This window comes from Aquarana catesbeiana, linkage group LG01, assembly GCF_042186555.1.
Source record: "Aquarana catesbeiana isolate 2022-GZ linkage group LG01, ASM4218655v1, whole genome shotgun sequence".
NCBI lineage: Eukaryota > Metazoa > Chordata > Amphibia > Anura > Ranidae > Aquarana > Aquarana catesbeiana.
Window position 1 is genome coordinate 604,586,835 of NC_133324.1, and position 18,155 is coordinate 604,604,989.

At 41.8% G+C, this 18,155-nt stretch overlaps 1 protein-coding gene across 3 annotated transcripts in view; it reads left to right on the forward strand.

The window, feature by feature from the left end:
* ACSBG2 (acyl-CoA synthetase bubblegum family member 2) overlaps nucleotides 1–18,155 on the forward strand; it is a 93,977-nt gene that overhangs the window by 31,470 nt on the left and 44,352 nt on the right. Inside the window, exon 1 of one of the 3 annotated variants that reach the window (XM_073599061.1) lies at nucleotides 16,163–16,387. The exons of the other annotated variants lie outside the window; for them this stretch is intronic. Coding sequence (XP_073455162.1) covers nucleotides 16,381–16,387 — 7 coding nt within the window. The 5' untranslated portion in view covers nucleotides 16,163–16,380. Of the gene's footprint in view, nucleotides 1–16,162; nucleotides 16,388–18,155 lie in introns of those variants that run through there. 3 annotated transcript variants of the gene reach the window in all.

Here is an 18,155-nt window from a genome sequence, read left to right on the forward strand (position 1 = left end):
TTTCTGCTAAGCAAGTTTTTCTACTTTATGATGCATTAAGAGGACACTGATTTCTGCATACCACTCCTCTGTTTTCCAGATTGGCGTGATTCCTAACTTCTTTTTTTTAACCACTTCACATCCCGCATATAGTCATGACATCCGCAGGAGGAATCTCCCATCCTGGGCAGGGGTCATATGATGTCCTGGGCTTCCCAGCCATATGGGGTGCGTGCGTGCCGGCCGCGTCACTCGGGACCCGATGCGCGTGCCCGGAGGCCGCGATGTAAACCGGGCACCCGTGATTGCCTGTTAACCGAGCAGGACCGTGGATCTGTGTGTCGACACACAGATCCATGTCCTTTAAGGTGAGATAAGACAGATTGTGTTCCCAGTACAGAGGAACACCAATCTGTCTCCCCTTGTGAGTCCCCTCCCCCTACAGTTAGGATCACTCCCTAGGACAGTTAACCCTTTGATCACCCCCTAGTGTTTACCCCTTCCCTGCCAGTGACATTTATACAGTAATCGATGCATTTGTATAGCACTGATCGCTGTATAAATGCCAATGGTGTCAAGTGTCCGCTCTGTCCGCCGCAGTGTCAGTCACGATAAAAATCGAAGATCGTTGTCATTACTAGTAAAAAAAAAGAAAAATAATTTTAAAATGCCATAAAACTATACCCTATTTTGTAGACGGTATAACTTCTGCCCAAACCAATAAATATACGCTTTTTGCAATTTTGGGGAAAAAAAATGTACAATGCATATCTGCCTAAACTGAGATTTTTTGTTTTTTCCAAAACTTGTCGCTCTTTTGTTTTATAGCGCAAAAAATAAAAACCACAGAGGGGATCATATGCCACCAAAAGAAAGCTCTATTTGTGGGGAAAAAATGATAAAAATTTAATTTGCGTACAGTGTTGCATGACCGCGCAATGGTCATTCAAAGTGCAACAGCACTGAAAATGGGCTTTGGCAGGAAGGGGGTGAAAATGCCCTGCATTGAAGTGGTTAAAGATCTTTTCTATGACCTGATGTAATCTCTACATCAGTTAATCACTTCCCTAGGGTATACAAGTGAAGAGCATATGAAATTGTGACTAATGAAACCTAAAGGGATCTTCTATTCCTTTCCAGACCTGTTCTGTGCTGTGACATTTTGTAAAAGTTTGCCATTACTTGCATTTGTACATTTTAATTGGGAACCCCCCTTCTGTGTCAAATGTGGCTGATCATTATAGGAGGTCATGCTTGCAGCAGCATTGCATGGTTCAGAGGGCTGGCAGGCCACATGACATGCTGATATATTCATATCTTTCATGAGCAAAAAAGATACAAAGGTGTTTGCATAGTTGAAGGTGCCAAGCAGCTGTTGGCGCAGACAAGAGAGAATTCCAAATGTATCCCTAAACCAATGTGCTTGAGGAGAGATGGCAACTTCAGTTTTATTCTGTTTTATTTTGGGCAGCAGGAGAGCATTTAAAAAAAAAATGGAGGCACTAGTTTACAATAGTAAGCAAATATTTTGATTTATTTTCTTCTTTAAAGCAACAGTTTAAAAGAATTAAATACAATTTTGTGCCTTAATAAATAAATCCCAAAATCTAAAGCACAATTTAATTGTGATTCTCAAACCTATATCCTAAATGGCATATATTACCTATACGTTAGAGGGGATTTGTACACTTGGCTGATGACTTTTAAAACAGAAGAGAAATCACTTTTTTTTTTTTTTTTTTTTTTTTCATATATGAATGTGTATGCAGCATTTTCTAAATATAGAGCCACTTGGAAAGCTGCACTATTGGAGTTTTTCTTTTTTTGTGAATACTGGTTGCCATATTTGACTTGCCATATGTCTGTATGGGGCTTGTACCATGCTTATGATACCTAGTCATAGAAGTCTTACTCATACTGTGGAATATCTGTTGAAGTTAAAACTGTTTTAAAGCCAAAGGCAACGTTTTGATTATTTTGCAGCTTAGGTGTGATGGCTGCATTCATTGTCGTGGTTTATTTATTTTTTTCACCTAGTGATCTAACCAGAACAAGTTGTTCTGGAGAAGTAGTAGTTAATAGCTGACAATAGATGGTTCGAATCGCGGCCCGTTCAGCAGGGACCATCAGATTTCGTACCACCTGTGGGCTTTTTTTTCTTATTTCTTCTATCAACTTGTGTACAACCAGCATGTCAATTTTTTTTGGCATGTAATTCTTGCCAGTGGCTATAGCCATTAGCAATAATCATAGTGCTCTCCTGGTAGAGAGAACACCTACCCCACGCCGGAAAAAAAACTGTTGCTGTCAGGGTGGATTTGATTTAAATCGCTAGTAAAAAGGCTTAATTTAACCACATGCCAACCGGGCTATAGCCGAAAGATGGCTACAACGTGATCCACTTATTCTGGGAGGGCGTCCATGGACATCCTCACAGAATCGCGCTCCCGGTAATGTCTGTGAACGTCGGGTCCTCCGGACCCGGCACGTCACGGAACGGGGTAAAGGGTCAATGACAGCCCATTTCCAGGTGATCCCTCTGTCCAATGACGGAACGATCACTTGTCAACAAACCGGAGCTTGTCCGGTGCAGCTCCTCCCCTCTCCTCAATCAGTACGGTGTGCGGAGGGAGCCGGGTGCAGCAGCGCTGTGGACTGTCTCTGGAGTGCCCACAGTGCTGATCTGTGCCCATCCATTCATCCAGCCCTGGCTCAGCCATGCCTCACATGTCCCCATCCATGCCTGTACATACTCCATTCATCCCTGGCTCATCTGTGCGCCGTCTGTGCTCATCCTTGCCAGAGCCATGTCACATCAGTGCTCATCCCTGCCACATCAGTTCTCATCCATGTTGCATCCTTGCCACTACCGTGCCCATCAGTGTCTCACAAAAGTGTAATAGGTAGTCAAATTAGATTGTGCTCCCTGCTTGTTGGTCCTCTGTATGTGGCCAGGCTGTGTAAGTTTCCCACATGTGGTATCACAATACTCGTGAGGAGTAGCAAAATGTATTTTGGGGTGTCATTTTTGCTATGTGCATGCAATGTGTTAGAAATCTCTTATAAATGGACAACTTTCAGTAAAAAAAAAAGTTTTCATTTTCTTTCCACGTTTTCCAAAAACTTGTGGAAAAAATTGACATGTTCAAAAGACTCATTATTATGCCTTATAGAATATGCGTTGGGGTGTTTTACTTTTTTATATGGTTAAAAAAATCTTCATGTTGCAAAGAATTGTGGGAAAAAATTACAACTTAAAAAACTCACACTGCCTCTTACTAAATACCTTGGATTGTCTACTTTCCGAAAAGGGGTCATTTGGGGTTTTTTTGTACTGTCCTGGCTTGTTAGGGTCTCAAGAATTAGGCCGTCAGTACATCAGGTGTGATCAATTTTCAGATTGGCACCATAGCCTGTAGACTATAACTTTCACATAGACCAAATAATATACACTGATTTGGGTTATTTTTACCAAAGATCTGTGTCAGTATACATTTTGGCCAAAATTTATAAAGAAAAACAAATAATTTGCAAAATGTTGTAACCGAGAAAAGGAAACATTTTTTTACAAATTTTTCGGTCTTTTTTTTTTTTTCTTATAGCGCAAAAAAAAACCCAGTGGCGATCAAATACCACCAAAATAAAGCTATTTGTGTGAAAAAAAGGACAAATTCATATGGGTAACATGTCGCCTGACTAATTGTCATTCAAAATGTGAGAGCACTGAAAGCTGAAAATTGGTCTGGTTAGGAAGGGGGTTTAAGTGCCCAGTGGTTAAATCATAATTTTTAAAGAGCAACTATCATCTCTGTCCTGCAGTGGCTCCTCCTGACCCGACAGTCCCCTTCACTTTAATGGGACAACTGGTGATGTGGCAGGAGCAGGTTAGTGGATGCCTGCTAATGGGCGCTGCCATGATGGATCTGAAATGACAGGTGCTCTTTGCTGGTAGTTAGAATCTTTAATATTTGCAGAAAAAATGGAGGTTTCCTATTTAGAAGAATAATCTCTCAGGTTAGTAAAAACAGCGATATCAGAACTGATTTAATCATAGTTTGTAGTGTACATAGATTTGCAAAACGGGATATAAGACATTTCCTTAACTTTTATCTCATGGTTACTGTGAAATTGCATGTTATCTTATTACATACCTACATAGTAGGTGAGGTTGAAAAAAGACACAAGTCCATCAAGTCCAACCTATGTGTGTGATATGTCAGTACTGTTTTGTGTTACGTTGTATATCCCTGTATGTTGTGATCGTTCAGGTGCTTATCTGTTTCTTGTAACTATCAATTCCCCCCTGCTGAGACCACCGCCTGTGGAAGGGAATTCCACATCCTTGCCACTCTTTACAGTAAAGAACCCTCTACGTAGTTTAAGGTTAAACCTCTTTTCTTCTAATTTTAATGAGTGGCCACGAGTCTTGTTAACCACTTACCCACTGGGCACTTAAACCCCCTTCCTAACCAGACCAATTTTCAGCTTTCGTTGCGCTCACATTTTGAATGACAATTACTCAGTCATGCAACGCTGTACCCAGTTTTTTTTTTTTTTTTATTTATTTTTTTTAAATGCATTATTCTTCGTTAACATTTTGCAATTTATTAATTTTTATGAATTAAATAAATTTATACTGCTACATATCTTTGGTAAAAATAAACCAAATCGGTGTAGATTATTTGGTCTTTGTGAAAGTTAGAGTCCACAAGCTATGGTGCCAATCTCTGAAAATGTATCACACAAGTACTGACAGCCTATCTTATTGAGACTCTAACATGCCAGGAAGTACAAATACCTATTTTTGGATAGTAGACATTCCAAGGTATTAAGGGGCATGGTGAGTTTTTTGAAGTTGTCATATATTTTTTTTTTTTCCCCACAATTCTTTGCAAAAGCAAGATATGTCAATTTTGTAAAAATATATAGATCGGGTTATTTCTCACACAGCATATGCATACCACAAATTACACCCCAAAGCATATTCTGCTATTCCTCCCGAGTATGGCGATACCACATGTGAGATTTTTACATAGTGTGGCCATATAGAGGCCCAACATGCAGGGAGCACCTTCAGGCATTCTGGAGCATAAATTGCACATCTATATTCCTGACTACCTCTTGCACTTTTGAAGGCCCTGGCGCACCAGGACAATGGAAACACCCCAAAAATTACCCCATTTTGGAAAGCAAACACCCCAACGTATAATCTGAGGCATAAGGAGTCTTTTGAACATGGTTTGTTTTTTTGTTTTTTTTTTTCTACAAATTTTTGGAAAATGTGGAAAGAAAATAAACGTTTAAAAAAAAAAAAAAAAAAGTTGTCCATTCATACAATATTTCTAACACATGGCATGTACATACCAAAAACGACACCCCAAAAGAGATTCTTACTCCTGAGTACGGAGGTACCACATGTGAGACTTTTCCACAGCCTGGCCACATACAGAGGCTGAGGATGGATGGCTGAGCATGGCTGGGGTGAGTGATGCAATTGTAACAGAGCAGCGCTGTGGGCACGACACATCCAGCCCACAGCGCTGCTGCATCTGATCTCTCCCCTCTCCGCTCACACTGGACAGAGAGGGGAGAGAGGAACCGGATATCGCGCCAGTTTGTTTACATGTGATCGCGCAGTCAAATCACGTGGTAAACGTCTGGATGCTCCCGCGTGTGCGCCCGATTCTGGGACAACGTCATAGTACGCCCTCCCAGAATTATCGAACCGCCCTGTAGCCGTCATTTGGCTATGGGCCGGTTGTTAAGTGGTTAAACTCCCTTCTGCAAAAGTTTTATCCCTATTGTGGGGTCACCAGTATGGTATTTGTATATTGAAATCATATCCCCTCTCAAGCGTCTCTTCTCCAGAGATAAGTTCAGTGCTAGCAACCTTTCCTTATAACTAATATATCCTCCAGACCCTTTATTAGCTTTGTTGCCCTTCTTTGTACTCGCTCCATTTCCAGTACATCCTTCCTGATTACTGGTGGTCAGAACTGGACAGCATACTCTAGGTGCGGCCGGACCAGAGTCTTGTAGAGTGGGAGAATTGTCATTTTTATCTCTGGAGTTGATCCCCTTTTTAATGCATGCCAATATTCTGTTTGCTTTGTTAGCAGCAGCTTGGCATTGCATGCCATTGCTGAGCCTATCATCTACTAGGACCCCCAGGTCCTTTTCCATCCTAGATTTCCCCAGAGGTTCCCCCCCCCCAGTGTATAGATTGCATTCATATTTTTGCCACCCAAATGCATTATTTTATATTTTTCTACAGTGAACCTCATTTGCCATGAAGTTGCTCACCCCATTAATTCAGATCTTTTTGCAAGATTTCCACATCCTGCGGAGAGGTTATTGCCCTGCTTAGCTTAGTATCGTCCGCAAATACAGAGATTTAACTGTTTACCCTATCCTCCAGGTCCTTTATGAACAAATTAAATAGGATTGGTCCCAGCACAGAACCCTGGAGGACCCCACTACCCACCCCTGACCATTCAGAGTACTCCCCATTTATCACCACCCTCTGAACTTGCCCTTGTAGCCAGTTTTCAATCCTTGAACTCACCCAATGGCCCATGCCAACGGACCTCATTTTGTACAGTAAACGTTTATGGGGAACTGTGTCAAATGCTTTTGCAAAATCCAGATACACCACGTACGTCTATGGGCCTTTCTTTATCTAGCTGGCAACTCGCCTCCTCATAGGTTGGTAGATTGGTCTCGCAAGAATGATTCTTCATGAATCCATGCCGATTACTGCTAATGATACCGTTCTCATTACTAAAATCTTGTATATAGTCCCTTATCCCTTCCAAGAGTTTACATACTATTGATGTTAGGCTAACTGGTCTGTAATTTTGTGGGCCCTTTTTAAATATTGGTGCTACATTGGCTTTTCTCCAATCAGCTGGTACCATTCCAGTCAGTCAACTGTCAGTAAAAATTGGGAACAATGGTCTGGCAATTACTTGACTGAGTTCCCTCGGGTGCAAGCCATCTGGTCCCGGTGATTTATTAATGTTAAGTTTCCCAAGTCTAATTTTAATTCTCTCCTCTGTTAACCATGGAGGTGCTTCCTGTGATGTGTCATAAGGATAAACACTGCGGTTTTGGTTACTGAAGCCCCCCCGATTCCCTTGTGAAGACTGAGAAGAATAAATTCAATGCCATCTCCCCATCCTTTGTACCCAGATGTCCTTCCTCATTGTTTATGGGGCCAATATGGTCTGTCCTCCCCTTTTTTACTGTTTACATACTTAAAGAATTTCTTGGGATATTTTTTTTTTTTTTTGCTTTCCTCCTTTGTGTCTTTCATGTTCTATCTTAGCCGTCCTTATTGCACCCTTACATTTCTTGTTGTATTCTTTATAAAGTCTGAATGACGATGATTATCCTTCAACCTTGCATTTTTTTGAAGGCCTTCTCCTTTGCTTTTATATGCATTTTTACATTGGAGTTAAACCATCCAGGACTTTTGTGCGCTCTTTTTTTAAATTTATTACCTAGTGGGATGCATTGGCTAATGCCCTTATTTAATATGCTCTTAAAGTAAACCCATCTCTCCCCCGTGTTCTTTGGTCCTAAGATTTTATCCCAATTTATGCCTTCTAGCAAGGTTTGTAGTTTAGGGAAGTTGGCTCTTTTGAAATTCAGTGTCTTTGTATTCCCCTTATGTTAACTATTTTTGTGTGATTTTATACTAAAGCCAATTGACCTGTGATCGCTGTTGCCTAAATTGCCCCATATTTCCACATCCATAATCGGGTCTTTATTGTTAGTAATCAGTAGATCCAGTAACGCGTTATTTCTAGTTGGTGCGTCTCAGCTTGCAGAGCTTGGATTCATTGAATGAGTTTACCAAAAATGTAAATATTGCAGAATATACAGCCTCATGCTACATACGCTCCATTTCATGCTGAATAAACTTATTTTATCTTCAATAGAAAACTATATATAGATTTTTACTCCAAACGCATTTTTATTAAAAAAAAAAAAAAAAAAACTTTGAGAAAAATACAATTTACATCAAAATATTTTAGTGTATCTAAACCTGCTAGTACGTTTAACACTTCTTCCCCAAGATTAACCACTTCAGGACTGCCCACCACAGTTATACTTGGGCAGGATGGCCCTGCTGCGCTGGATCATGTACATGATTTTGTATTTCCAGCTAGGGGGCACCTGCTTCCCTGGCTGTGCTACCATGTGCCACAGCACAAGCCAATTGGTGGGTCCTGGCCAATGATTTATGGCTGGAATCCGTCGATTGGCTGAGCAAATGATAGAAGAGAGCCTTGTGTAGGTAAATAACACAGGGCTTTCTACTGTCAGCCGCAATGTGCTGAAACTGAGTAAAAACTTGCGCTTTGCTTGGTAAAAAAAACAGTACACATTCTAAACGTTGGGCACACGTTTAACCCCTTAATTGCCCTAAATGGTAACATCTTCCCAGCCAGTGTCGTCAGTACAGTGACAGTGGGTGGTATTAGCACTAATCACTGTATTAGTGACAGTTGTGTATATAGCATAGTTTATAGATGCTATAACTTTCATGCAAACGAATCAATATACACTTATAGGTATGGGTTTTTTTTTGGTTTTTTTTACACATTTTGGTCAAAATGTATTCAGCCAAAAGAGCTCAATCTTGTGTGAAAAAATTTATATAAATTTTAGTTTTGGTACAGTGTTGCATGACCATGCAATTTGGCAGTTAAACGAGTGCAGTACTAAATGACAAATGATTTGGTCGTGAAGGGGGTAAAATCTTCCCGAGCTGAAGTGGTTAACAATATTGCTGTCCAATGTCTGTTGTGCATTCATCCAGAGTGGGGGCACTCTAAGGCCCCTTTCACACTGGGGCGGTTTGCAGGCGCTTTTGCGCTAATAGCGCCTGCAAACCGACCCAAAAAAGCTGCTGCTGTCTCTCCAGTGTGAAAGCCCCGAGGGCTTTCACACTGGAGCGGTGCGCTAGCAGGACGGAAAAAAAAGTCCTGCTAGCAGCATCTTCGGAGCGGTGTATACACCGCTCCTGCCCATTGAAATCAATGGGACAGCACGGCTATACTGCCGGCAAAGTGCCTCTGCAGAGGTGCCATGGTTTTTAACCCTTTCTTGGCCGCTAGCGGGGGGGGGTTAAACCCCCCCCCCCCTCGCTAGCTGCCAAATACCGACGGTAAAGCACCGCTAATAATAGCGGCGCTTTACCCCCGCTCCAGTGTGAAAGGGGCTTAATACTGGAGTGGTTACCAGATCACCAGGTGCAAACGGGGACAAAAAGCCAAAGAAAAGAACTAATGCAGCCAGCACATCTGATTGCCAAGCTGTTATATATTACATTTTTCTTCTTAGGTTTAATACTGCTTTAAGTAACATGGCAATCGGATTGTGTTGGAGGATTCCCTTATGTAGAAAAGGCTTAACAGACTTATTTTGGGTTGTGTAGGAGTCTCACTACCACTGCTGCGTTTTTTTTTTTTTTTTTTTCTGTCTTGTATATTAGTGCTGCAACATTGTAGATTATAATATTGAAATGGTAGGCAAATGACATGGATATAAACTAGGACTGTATTCTCTAGTTTACAGATATTGAAGTGCAATGTGAGTTGACACCCACTGATTGGCCACTAAGCAGGCAGGTGACACATCTAGCTGGAATAGTGGGTACTGAGGGATTGGAGTCACAGGAATGCTGAACATCATGTTGCATAGGAAAAAGTTCACATATACAAGTGTTTTTTCCTGGTGTTAAGTTTCAGCACAATTGAAGAAAAGTATGTTAAGATGCACTCGTTCCTACTTTAATAATACAATAAATCTTTTGTAATACAAGAGCAGCATGGTATTTGCATGTATTCAGTTGAGCAGCTGTTCAGTACCATAGTAAATCTAATTAGCCAAGATCATGTGATACTGTGCAGAGGTTACTATAGATCATTCAGTAGGGATGAGTCAAATGATTCCACAGCACATTTGTGTGGTGTCACGTGACTTCCTTTTTATAGGACAGAATGACGAGCCTTACAAAAGTAAAGTGGAAAATATGATTAAAGCACATTTCATTACACAGTTCAGTAGAGAACCCCTTGGTATATTCATCAAACCTTAACTTGTAAAACTAAAAAGCCATGTGATGCATGTTGGATTTTAAAATAAGCCTAGGAGGAAGACATGCCGGGGAGACTAGTACTTGTAAAGAGAGGTGACATGACATTGAGGGCTCTCCCAATGCTTTCTGTAGGGGTGGTACAGTAAGGTACTAGAAGTGCTGGGAGAGGTGGCAAATTGATGTCATTCAAAGGAATTGCCAGATCTGCACTAGTGTAAAATGCAAAAAATAGCACTAAACCAAAAAAATAACATTACCATGACAAACCTGGTGTGCACAGAACCTGACATGCGGGTGTTTACTGGGGAGATTGGGTATACAGGAGGGATGACAGTTGGGCAGAGAGATAGTCCACAGGGTAGCAATATGGAAAAGCACTGCTAAACAACTCATGGCAAATTAATGGGGCACAGCAAAAGGGAAGTCATCTGCAGGGCAATTGCAAAAGAGGGGACATGCAGGAGGATTCAAGAACTTGCACTGAGAGCCCAATGGTCTCAGGTAGCTGGGGAGGTAGTCTGGACGATGAAGGACTTGTCCATGATGGTCTATGGAAGTATGTCACTGGGCAGGCATATGCTGGATGCAGAGTGCTGGGCACCCTAGTCACAAATTTGGGGCAGGTAGCGAGTTGGCTGGGTAATAGGAGGCAGCACCTAGAGGCCCGACCTTTGTCTGGGGGAGAATCCACAGGCACAAAGAACATCCAGGGAGAATGGCAGAGGGCGAATGCCCACTGTTTCCCCCAAGCCCAGGTAGATACACCTGAGCTGGGGCGCGATCCCATGGCCAAGGAAACCCAATGCTTGCCATCAGATTGCCCTGGCTCTGCCCCTTCCTGTTCAGTTAGGAGTGCAGTTGGGGGTGAGCTCCTTGTCTCTAGCACACAGCAAGGGAAGTGCCTCTTGAATCTTTGTGCATGGTAGAAAGAAGTCTGGCTGGCATGAGGAGATTCACACACTGGGATTTGATGGCCTAGTCCCTCGCACACAGGTGTGGAGTTGCAGGAAATGTGTTTGAGGTGACAGGTGTTGGCTACATGTCTCCTAGAGCTGCACGATTAATCATGAATCGTTATCGCAAATTTTTTTTTTTTTTTTTCGTTGCGATCTTGACTAAAGTGTTTCACGATTCTTGCTATGCAAAGAATTCTCTGCTTTTCTGAAGCCACAGCTGTCAAAAGAAAGGAAGAGAAAAACTAGGCAGTCTGCCAAGAATTCTTTATCATTCTTTATCAGTTGAACTTAACTAGGGACATTGTAACAATTTGTCAATGAAATAGACTTCTGTGTAAGAGCCCATTCACACAGGGACGACTTGTCAGGCGACCTAGTCGCCTGACAAGTCGCCTCCCGTTCTGTGCTATGGAACCGTTCTAAGGGGAGCGACGCAAGTTGCTCCGACTTAGAAAAAGGTTCCTGTACGACTTCGGGGGCGACTTGGGGCGACTTGCATAGACTTCTATACAGAAGTCGTTTTGCAAGTCGCCCGGGCAGTCGTGTGCAGGTCGCCTCGGTGAGGCGACCTGCAAGTCGTGTTGCCCCTGTGTGAATGGGATCTTAGTGAGGGAAGTTAGCCCAATTTTTTTTTTTTTTTTTTTTTGCATTGCAACAATCGTGATCTTTTTATTCTAAGCAAAAAAATTTGTGATTCTCATTTTGGCCAGAACCGTGCAGCTGTAATGTCTCCCCACATGTATGTGGAGTGCTGTGACATCCATCACCATCAAAATAAAGAGTTAGAATGACTCCATCCTACTATAATTATAAAAATGTATAAAATTACATTTCACATGCTTATTATATATAAACGCACAAAGTGCTGATTGGTGCAAAATACATACCCAAACTTTGAATTGAATTAATCGCAGCCCCTCTAGGTTGTTGCACTGTCATGGCTCCTACCACTTGTTTTGTGTCAGGAGTCATACACCAGACACGTAACGCATGGGAGGAGCCACAACTACGTGACGTCATCCTGGAGAGGTCACTCAAATGTTTGCTTTAAGAAGTGGAGCATTCCTCACATCGTTTGGGTGTATTGAGTGCTGCTTGACAGCCCTACACTATGGGATTGATTTACTAAAGGCAAATCCACTCTGCACTACAAGTGCACTTGGAAGTGCAGTCACTGTAGATCTGAGGGGAAGCTCTGCTGATTTTATCATCAAATCATGTACAAGCTAAAATGCTGTTTTTATTTTCCTTGCATGTCCCCCTCAGATTTCATATGAATTCTCTGTGTGTGTGTGTGTATTTTAATTTTATTGTGGCTCAGTTGTTCCCTTTTGGGTGTGTGGGTTTGTTCCTTTCATGGGATGTTGATTGGTTCCACCCATAAGCCTTTTTGGTATAAATTAACATGCACACATGGAGGCAATGAGTAAGCACAATTAGTGACATGTGTCATCTGAGTACCCTGTCGGTTGTCATGCTTTTTTTTTTTTTATTCATGGACTGCTAAATAAACAAATTTTCACTTCGGATTTGCCGCTATTCATCACTTCATTTTAAGGAGAATGTGGAAATACCACCCAGACGAGTTGCTGCAATGTGCATGCAGTATGAGCTTGTGCGTTGTCCTGGAGAAACGGGACACCCTTAAGCCTAGTACACGCAAGCCATATGTCGGGTGACATCGGCCGGGCCAATAAGAACTGGCCAACATTCAGCCTGTGTTTATAGCAGCCAGTCTGACAGATGCCGGCTTCTGTCAGACGAGCATGCTGAAAAACCAGTAGCCGACTGGTCTCTTGATCAGCAATCTCAGCCAATGGTGGGGGCTGTCCCCCTGTTGCCACATAATGGCTCAGTGGGGAATATCGCGCGTGGAATTGATTTTAAATCGCTAGTAAAATGGCTCGATTTTAAATCCTAATTTTTAAACAGCAACTGTCATCTCTGTCCTGCAGTGACTCTTCCTCTGACCCGCTGTTGACTCACTGACAGTCCCATTCACTTTAATTGGACGGCTGGTGATATGGCAATGACTCAACAAGGTGAGGGACGTGGCGTGGATGCCCGCTAACAGGCGCTGCTATGATGGATCTGAAATAACAGGTGCTCTTTAAATTTAAGAACTTATTCTTGCTGGTAGTTAGGAAACCTTCATTTTGTTTGCAAATATTAAAGATTATATTTAGAATAATAAGCTGTCAGGTTAGTAAAATGGCGATATCAGAACCGATTCAATCATGCAGTTTGTAATGTACATCGATTTGCAAAACAATATTTCTGAACTTTGTTTTCATGGTTACTGTGAAATTGTGTGAATGCATCAATGCAGTGCATGTTATCTCAGCTTGCAGAGCTTTGATTCATTGAATGAGTTTACCAAAAATGTAAATCTTGCAGAATATACAGTCTCATGCTCAATTTGATGCTGAATAAACTAAATTAAGGTATCTTAAAGCGGAGTTCCACCCAAAAGTGGAACTTCTGCTCATTTGTCTCCTCCTCAGGTGCCACAATTGGCCCCTTCGGGGGGGACAGATACCTGTTTTTGATTTGACCACCGTGGGGCTTCCCCCCCCTGTTACGGTGCGAGGCCTCACGCATGCGCAGCAGGGTTCCCAGCGTGAAGCTGAAAGGCTAAACTGCTGGGTTCCCTTAGCCACAGTAGTGGCTGCAGCACCTGACGGAAACATCAGCTGTGGTGCCGACATCGCTGGACTCAAGGACAGGTAGGTGTGCTATTATTATTTAAAAGTCAGCAGCTGCGGTATGTGTAGCTGCTGGCTTTTTTTTTTTTTTCTCAAAGCATTTTATTCAAATGTGATAAATATATATCTATCGTTTGATTTTATATCCACCCTGGATACTGTTGTACTAACATCAGATTGTTAGTACAGTGGCTCCAACCTGAGCTGTCAGATTTTTTTTTTTTTTTTTTTTTGAACACAAAAAAAAAAAAACACCTGGTAGTGTGTACTAGGCTTTAGTGATGAAAAAAGGCTGTTTTTTCCACAGATGCTTATGCACATGATTTAATACACGACCGTGAAAAAAAGTCTGATCACTGTACTGTGTACAGTGTTCTGCAAATATCCACATGTTTTATCCACATGTTTTATGCCGTTGTCCACAAACTTCATAATCACACGCTGTTCCATGCACGCACTAATACTGTTGTCTGCCATCCTGATTAACTGTCTCTAGACTAGCCTGTGGCGTGCGCCGCATATCAGTAACAGGACACGCTTGCCACTTACTACTGCGTGTAGTATCGCCATGCTAGCTTCCGTTTTTATACCTGTAAAATGAAGGCTTGGTTTCACTTGAATGCCCCTTGCATTTTGCGCTGATTAGCATATTTGTTTACATAGGCAGGTGATGCATAGAATTTATTGTATTAATCATAGTGGGATTGGTTCACTTTAGTGTTATTTGTGTGCATATTTTTATATTTTGCACAGCTGCTTTAGAAATGAGTTTCATACATTTAGTACTTATACGTGGCTTTTTTTTTTTTTTTCGTGTAAGAGGGGGGGAAAATGAAATTTAAAAAAGAAAAAAAAAATTTGAGCACAAATTAAAGCTAAACTTGGGTATCGACAAATATTTAAATTCATCATGTGCATTCTTGAATATTGGCATGCTTGTGTATTTCGTCCAGATCTGTGCAGTAATCTTGCCAAGCTTTTCCTCCTATGCAGGAGCTTCTTGAAATAGACCTGTCACTGCTGCTCTTTCCTTGTGCAGGGTGACTGGTCTTGTCTCCACCCCTTCTGTAGGTAGTCTGCAGTGGGTGGGGTCTCTGGGTCCCCTCCCACAGCGCTGCTTTCTGTTTAGGTTATGTTCAGCACAGTGATGTTGCTAGTTTTACAAAGTAATATCTGGGTTTGTAAAGACATTTTGGTGCACTCAGACTGGGTTTACATTCTTTGTGGCTACAAATATGTTTACATTTTTTATTTTTTTTAACCTGTAGTTCAGCTTAAAGTGCATCTATGGTCAAAAATGTCAGATCATACATTAATTTCCACATTTCCTGTTCACCTGAATAGCTTTGTTTGTAAATTTCAGAGATCCCCAGACATTTACTACTTTGAATTTGGTGACATAATCCCTATGCCCTGTAAGTCACTGCTGTCACACATTTCACAGAGCCTGCCTTCTGCAAGAGCTGAGAGGAGTACAGGAATCAGCTTGCAGACAAGGTACCATGGGATATGTAGTCCTTAAAAATTGGAAGAGTAAACCGCAAAGGAGAATCTGTAAAGCGTGCAGAGAATCCAGGAAGTTGTGGAAAGATGGCCAGTAGACAGGCAGAACTGACAAGAGACCAGGGACTTTTCAACTAAGTTTGTATTGGACTGTCAAATGCTTATTTGTATTGCGCTTGGTTGCATGACTAATGCAGTGAGGCCCCATTCACATAAATGAGTCGCGTTTAGTGGTAATGCCTGCTGCTCACGATGGGGTGGTCAGTCCGGTGTTGGGTAAGGGGATGGTTGCTGCTAAAACTGTGTGACTTGACCGCCTATTTTTTACTAACCCCCTATAACCCCTCCAAATTCCCAGCCAAAAAAGTGAACAAGCCCTAATATGCATTTGAGTAAAATGTAACCTGTAGACCCTGAATATTGCTTCACTAAAAAGTAATGTTCCTTTAGAACACTGACCTTGCCCCTGTCTGCTCTGTACTGTCTGAATTGGATTTATATTTGACATGCAATATACCTAGTGTCTCTTGTAATATTTGACTTGTCTGCATGATAACTGGGTTAAAGTCACTAAAGACTGTGCTCTAGTTGAGAAACACTGCCAATAGATGACCACATGTCATGCATTGCAGTATACTATATTTACCATCGTAATTGTATTGAGGATGGGTTCCCCCCCCCCCCCCCCCTCTAAGCTGTGAATTATACTTGGTTTTATGTCCTATAGCATCAATAATTTATTATACATCCTCATTCTGACTGGCTTCTCATTAAACACCTGTGCAATTCTTTGCCTTGCTGTCTGTGTGTTTATTTTTGTCTGACCGAAAGTAACCCGGCATTATACGCTGTTCTAGTGGGAAAGGAAATGATCTTCACATCCTCTGAGAGGCTAGCGTAGTGATGCACCACCATGTGCAGAGTGGGGGCTGGTTGTCAGGCCACACGAATAAGGAGTGGGGCTTGTGGGCTGATAGGAGACATCCAATTACAGAAAAGATAGGCGTGATGTCACACTTGTCTTCCGGATGGAGGTTGGCTTAATGAGCTCTGCTAGTAAGAAGCAGGGAAGCTGTGCTGCTGACTAGTACATGCTGCAATAGGGAGAGGTGTATGTGCAACTGTGAAGATGCTATGTGAGTATGACCCTCATCTCATACTGTTATAAAATACAAAATATGTGCATGTTCGTTGCAACCTGTAGAATGTTTGTCTGGTTTTGTGTTTGTTGTTTTTTTTCTTTTTTTTTCCTTTTAACATTACATTAGGTGACACATATGCTTTCTGCGAAACCATATTTTAATCCATGGTGCACTTGTGATCATGGAATGTAACACTGCTTGGAATAATTGCATCAGACTGGTTCATCTTACTCTAATGTATGGCTGTATTTCAAAACTGAAATTTTGAATGTGATTGGATATAGCACGTGTGTTATAGCATACCTATGGGATTATAATGTAGCCAAGCCAGCGGTTTCCATTAACGCCAGGTTTGTGGCTTCCATATGGTAGGGTGTACTGTTTAAAGGTTGCCAGTATTTCTGAATGGAGGCTTGCTGGGGGTCTAGGCATATGGAAGTGACTGCAGTCCTACGCCCTCATTGCCTATAAATGCAGAATGAATAGATTTCCTCATTTTTGTTCCCTGCAAGGTTTTGTTTATATAGGAATGGATCCGGTGTTGTGGATGCAGGATGTGAGCAGTGTTTTTCACATCTCCATTCTGATCATCTGATTACATTTCCTTGATGTGGAAAAGCTAGCATGCTGGAACATCTGTTACTGGAAGCGTGTAAATATGAAATGTTTGATAGGCAAACATTTTGACATTGGATTTTTGGCTTGCCTTTTTAAAAGCATGTTGGCTCATGTATCTAGTTTTTGCTTAATCTGACCATACACTTTACAATCCGAATGTTCAGTCTTTAGGACTACCAACAGTGTAATGTAAGGGTTAGCTTAAAATATAATGGCTTGTTTAGGTTTGTCCAGATTTTTTTGAAAATCTAAGGGAGATTGTATAATCAGACTGTAGGAAGTGTTTACTCTTGGGCTTCATTTATCAAAGGATAGAAGTAAGAATAGTTTATGGTCTAGCTTTTTGCTTCTGTTTAAGGACATCCATAGATTTGAGGTGGCCATTTTTGGCTTCATTGGGTATCCAGACTTGCTAGTATCCTGTTCAGTTAATCTATATATCCATCAATCTATCCTGTCCTCGAGCGATATCTGCTCGGCCACTGCCTAGCTTGATCACAAATGCTCTGCCAAGCCAGATGCCCCAACACAACTATAGGCAGCTGGGGCGTGCCTGCCCGCCTGGCTGCCCTCTAGTGTCTTCACATCTTATGAGCTTTTGAGATGGACAGATGACTTGTCACATCCACTAGAAGAAAAGGTTGAAAAGGACCTTTAATGGTCGGACTTGATTTGTCAGGTCAGCATTACCAAATGTCAAGTGAGGGTATACCGTCAGACTAAACAAAGTTGGTAAATTTTGTTGTCCTGATTGATCCCAAATTTGGGTGTGGCCAACATCAACTGCTGCTTTGACAGTTGCACATTGATGAATGGGGGCTCCATCTGAGAAATTCCTGGCTTGCTAATAGTGGTCCCTCCCCACTGTTTGGTCAGTGAACACACTGAGCTGCGTGTAATTAAAGCACACATCTGCATATATGGTGCAATCTGTTGGAAAGGTGTTCAAGTAGAATGCAAGCCAAATGTTTCTGGTTTTGGCATTCATAGTTAGGGGTTAGAAATTCATATTGTTGACCTCACATTTTGCCCCAGTGACATGAGTGGAAGTCTTGCCTTTTGACAGTTCACTAGAACCGATATCCCCTCTACCCCTGTAATGGTTATACCCCATCATTGGCGTCAGTGGGAGCAATTGTTCCCC